At 33.6% G+C, this 5,791-nt stretch overlaps 1 protein-coding gene across 1 annotated transcript in view; it reads left to right on the top strand.

Moving 5' to 3' along the window:
- Window positions 448-5,791, top strand: part of LOC109350346 (protein DCL, chloroplastic-like) — a 17,829-nt gene continuing 12,485 nt past the window's right edge. Inside the window, exons 1-3 of the mRNA XM_019591585.1 lie at window positions 448-809; window positions 1,916-2,030; window positions 2,675-2,890. Of these exons, the coding sequence (XP_019447130.1) occupies window positions 487-809; window positions 1,916-2,030; window positions 2,675-2,845 (609 nt within the window). The 5' untranslated portion in view covers window positions 448-486 and the 3' untranslated portion in view covers window positions 2,846-2,890. The remainder of the gene's footprint in view (window positions 810-1,915; window positions 2,031-2,674; window positions 2,891-5,791) is intronic.

Below are 5,791 nucleotides of genomic sequence, written 5' to 3'. Positions count from 1 at the left end.
AGTGGTTTGGTAGGTACATTTTAATTTCAAATTTATTTGCATGAACAAAGTCATGAAAGAAGAATTTGACTTCTTTTTTACTTTTGTTCACAGATCAAACAAGATAAACAATAATATTTTAAGAATTTAATAAATAATGGAGTGTGAAAATTGTTTCAAAAGAATAAGGTTCATACCAAGAAGGTGTTGGTTTAGTGGTATAAGATCCTGTTAAATTATCAAAATTACCAAAAGGTTAAGAATTTAATGAATGATAGTAATACTTGTTGGAGGTTCAACTGTTCAACCACCTAAGTGAACAAAGAGTTAATATTGGTAGTACAAAAAAAGAATAATGTTCATTGAGTTGCCAAATGGGCCTCCAAATTACGAGCCCAATAAACCCAATAACTAGCTTGTGGACCCGGTTATTGCGCTCCATTGTCGTCGCTATGATGATATGATATTGATAATTGAACTTCACTCACTAACTTACACATTTCACTAATGGCAACTCCTCTTATTCTGAGACAGGTTCTTTTTCATCGCCTTCGCTTTCATCATAACTACCAACGCTTAACCGTTGCGCCTCCTCAGAGGTTATGGTGCACCGCCGCCACACCCACAACTAACTTATCATCTTCTTCATCAGAAAATGCAAAAGAGAAACCAAGTTCTTCTGTCACCAGCTCCAGTGTTCTGCTGAAATTCAAGGACCCGCGTTGGGAGAATGACCCTGATTATCGCAAATGGAAGGTTAAAGAAGATGAAATTCTGAGGGACATTGTTCCAATTGTTACGCTAACCAAGGATATTCTCCACTCACCAAGGTAACTAACTCTCTAATTTTGTATCTCAATTTTGCACTCTACGTGTTTGTAATATTGTCAGTTGTTTATATACAAGACCCTCTGAAATGAGCTCATGTGTAAACTGTAAAGTAAGCTAGCATACATATTATATTCGCTCTTATATAATTAGTGGATTGAAATTATAATGCATTTTAGATTACATCAATAGTGGATAATCACTTATTTTAGTAGAGTTGAGTAAATCCTCATTCCGGCTTTCGGAAATTAACATATTAGTCCCTAAAATGAGGGTCTACTCTATTTGCTCTATACATCGAATGACAATAATAACAGGCCTTATAATCAAACTTTGCTGCTCTATCAATTACTTCTAGATTATACTGAAATTAATTTATTCAATAATGCAACACATATACTTTCACATTTTTCATCTCACTCTTGCACAACTTTTCCATTTAATCTTTATATTACATTTATGCTACCTAAGTTTGATGTGAAGTGATGTATTGAGGATCTGTAACAAGAATTACTCTTAAATATTAATCTGCTTTAGGATAATTTCACAATGATTATATAATTATCGTAATTTTTCATTTATTTTTTGAAATCCGTGTCACCCCTTAAAGGATGTTCAACCAAACTCCCATAATTCTACTATTGGGTAATCAGGTGGTGGTGTTCTCTTTGCAAATTACAGTGCTGTGTGAGACCAATTTATTGTTCGTGATGAACTTCGTGATCAGATTACCATCTGCCTCTTGTCATGCCACTCTTGACTGAGTGATGCTAGTCATTTGGTGTGGACAGGGACAGCCTCACTGCATAACTTATTGTGACATTAATTATTAAGGATAAGATAAACAAAATTATGACTCTGTTAATATTAGAAAAGATGCATGTAAGTAAACAGAAAAAACAAAAGAATGCTTGCGCATTGGGCAAGCATCAAGTTTTCCATGACAACTGCTAACAAATTGTTCTAAGTGCTCCTTCCTCCGAGTCTTATACTGGATGTATAGATTTTTAACAATAAATGAATCTCGTTAACATTTCTTGGTGTTGCATAATTCGAATATATGGATACCATGCAGTGATTATTTCATCTCTTTGATGATGTATGACAGGTACCTGGATGGCGAGCAACTGAGTGTCGAAGACGAGAAAGCTGTAGTAGAGAAGCTTCTTGCTTACCATCCACATTCTGAAGATAAGATTGGATGTGGTCTTGATTCTATTATGGTAAGTGGTGGATTTTAATATTTTTACTTTGATAAGCAGGACATCATTCTATAATATGTAATAGCAATTCCAGTTCTTTGCAGTGTGATGATGTCATGACATTGGGTGCTTTACATTGGTATATTTGTATTAATTTGCAAATACTGATTTCATTGATACATAGTGTGCAAAAGTATTTGTGCTGGAAGCTTATGAATTTGTAGTTATTTTCACTCACTTAAATATATATATATATGGTTGACTTGCCATTAAAATTTATTGATCAAATCACATTTGTGTGAATTGGTACGATGATATGAGAGCAAGATAAGATAATGCCATTGCTTAGATGATACTCAGAAGTGTGTCTCCCAGATCCGAAATATTGCAGAACGTACACCCTTTGGTGTTATATGTAAATTCTTCCCTGTTTTAATATTTTTTAATATTGTTGGTCTGATATTCAGTAATTCAGAATTCCCCCGTTTCCTCTTTTTCATTGAAATTTGATAGATAAGGCCGTTGATCCAATGGGATCTTCATGGTGTTCTATTATGCACCTTTTTATCTCAATTGTAATATTTATTATTAAAACACATTTCTTATTAAATATAAATTTATATTGACTGCCACTAAGTGCTGAGTGTGATTTTATTTTCTTGTAGGTTGATCGTCATCCCCAATTTGGACACTCTAGGTGTCTTTTTGTTGTAAGAACTGATGGCGGCTGGATCGACTTCTCGTATCAGAAATGTATTCGAGAATACATCAGACATAAGTACCCAGCTCATGCCGAAAGGTTTATTAGTGAGCATTTTAAGCGTGGGAGTAGTTGAGATGGCATGTACTGGGATTTCATTACTTACAATGTGTGTAAATGTGTAATCATTGACTGGGATATGAAACTTATTTTCCAAGGAACATAGAAAATGATTGAAGTGAACTTAAGTTTGTTGACTTGTAGAACATTTTTTCATTGCAGAAATTAATATGATTTGGTAAAAGCCGTAAGGAATGAGGTTTTTTTCTTTAGTGAACCGTGGATACTTTACTATTCAGTTTCTCTTTCAATTTTTAAGGTATTATATGATATCCAAACCCTAGGAATATGATACTCAACTCTCAGAGGATACCTTACCTATATGCACCCCATATATGCATATGATACATTTATCATATATATATATATATATGGGGAGAGATCTATCTACACATAAGTTAAGTTGTACTCAATTTGGGTCATTCATTTTCTTAGATCTAACGGACCAAATGGGCGAGTACAATAAGTGATGAGAGAGAAAAAGGAGAAATCTTAAATAACTTTTAAGTTTCGTTCATTTGATCTGTTGAATATAAGAAAACGAATGACTGAAATTGCGTATAATTAATGTAACTTAATATGATTATAAACGAATCTATCCTATATATATAATATATAAAATGAGTTTAAAATTTATGCAGTGTAAAGTTTTTTACATTATCAACACATCATCTACTATTGATTTATATTTTATTTTTTAGAGTCAATAATTAACATATCAATGATGATGATTCATTGACTTTGTAAAAAATATTTACTTTCAGTATATACATATTAAATTCATATAAAATAATATGGTATATGTTAGTATCAAGTACTCACATGAGCTTATGTTGCTCAATGAGTGTTACTTCTGAAAGTAAAAGAACACTATTATTTGTTTTAAATGTTGCCATCTTCAATATACAAAATCCTTTCTATGCAAACCAGCTAAATTGGCACTCATGTTCCATAATCTTCTTCCTCGTACGAATGTGTTTTATGGAAATTTTGAGATTTACACATTTGTACCCTTGTTGATGGATGAGGATGGAATAAGGACATTTTTTAGATTTTATACGATAGATAATGGGGCCCATGGGGGTGTAAAACCGTAAACGTGGTTGTGAAAACCTAGCCCCCAATTTAATCTATAACGCAACCAAAATTTCTTGACCCGACCCATTCTCAATTTGTTTGGCATACACAATTATGTAAGTGATTAAAATTGGTGTCTCTTTTTGGTCCAGATAAAGGTGATTCCATGGAATAATAATGAAATGGAATGGCTACAATAAAATGGTTCTTCCTGGATTGTCATATTCTGTTACATTTCGGATCATTTAATATAACTTACATCCTCTATCCTTGAGTCCTGCATCTGCTACTGATCAAGACACTGACTTCTCATGGGCACTAAACTATATATATGAATTGTTAACTCAATGTTGGGCTGAGTAGAAACTTTCTATTTAACCAAACATATATTCCTCATCCATACTGCTAATGCCCCTTCCCCTTTACTTTGCTTTGGTAAATCACTCACATAAGTAAATCATAGACAATATTTTGAAAGACATTGTTTCCCATGATGATTCACAAATACCAACTAATCTTAGCCTGTATTTCATTAAATACAAGATGCATAAAAGTCATGCAAACAATGAGAGGGCAGAGCTTATGATGGTAATATCATAAAAGACATGAGCTTGACCTCCATAAAAAAAATAGTCATTTGACTACCTTGATGTCATGAGTTCGAATCAATGGAATAAATGACTATAAGTTTTTAAGGTTATGGGTTTGAGTCGCAGAGGCTCTATTTAGGAGATAAAATACTACATGAGATATTTAAACTTATTAGGTTACACGCTCAGTAAATTTCTTGGGCATCACTGTTAGATTAATTTAATAATCAATGTGGTCCATGTGCATGAAGTCACTAATCTGAATGAAAGTGCCTAATGTGATGATGGTTGGCAGTTAAATGATCAGATTAGTGGGGGTTTTGTCAACTCCCTCCCCTCTCACTTCATAGGAAGTTTCCTATATGTTAACTTCTCCAACTGATGCATTTAATTGGATAGTGTGTGGCAATTCCATGTTAGATTAATTTAATAATCAATATGGTCCATGTGCATGAAAGTCACTAATCTGAATGAAAGTGCCTAATGTGATGATGGTTGGCAATTAAATAATCAGATTAGTGGGGGTTTTGTCAACTCCCTCCCTCTCACTTCATGGGAAGTTTCCTATATGTTAACTTCCCCAACTGATGCATTAAATTGGATAGTGTGTGGCAATTCTAAAAAGGCACATAAGGAACACATCTCTATTCTGAAAGAGAGAAACAAAAAAGCAAGAATAAGATAAAGATCTTGGTTTTGCATAAAATAAAATCCAGTGCATTGTTATAGCGAGGAAGAAAGGAAACTGAGTTTCTAATCATCAAGAAACTCATAAAGGAAGGAGGAGAGGTGAAAACAAAAAAGGCAATCAGAGAAAGCATCAGGGAAGAACACTAGAAAGAAATAGCAATGGAACCAGGTATTCTCTAACCTTATACTATAACATGTAAATGTCATAAATGTCAAGATCCTAAATCAAGGGTTCTTGTGAACCATTAAAGGCTCAACGTAAAGTTTCTCGAAAAGTTTTAAAAGTTCTAACAATTGGTATTAGAGCGCAAGGTTAGGGACATTATGACATTTCTTGTATTTCTGGAATTAATTGATGAATGCATGTCTGTATATGTAAACAAAAAAATTTATGAATGATTGTATGCGAAGAATCATGAATCTGCGAACGTTTCCATAACTTATAACCTCGCGTGGGCGAGTCTCTATCGCTCAGGCGAGAGAGAAACAATAACGAAAAATTTTGGTCCTAAATTAGCGCTTAAGCAAGGACCTCTCGCTTGGGCGAAAGAGAAACAGTAATGATCAATGTTATGATCACCCAAAGGTGGATCATTGCTTGTAAT

Source organism: Lupinus angustifolius, chromosome LG06 (assembly GCF_001865875.1).
Source record: "Lupinus angustifolius cultivar Tanjil chromosome LG06, LupAngTanjil_v1.0, whole genome shotgun sequence".
Lineage (NCBI taxonomy): Eukaryota > Viridiplantae > Streptophyta > Magnoliopsida > Fabales > Fabaceae > Lupinus > Lupinus angustifolius.
The sequence above is the reverse complement of the archived record's forward strand: the minus strand, read 5'-3'. Positions and strand labels throughout refer to the sequence as shown.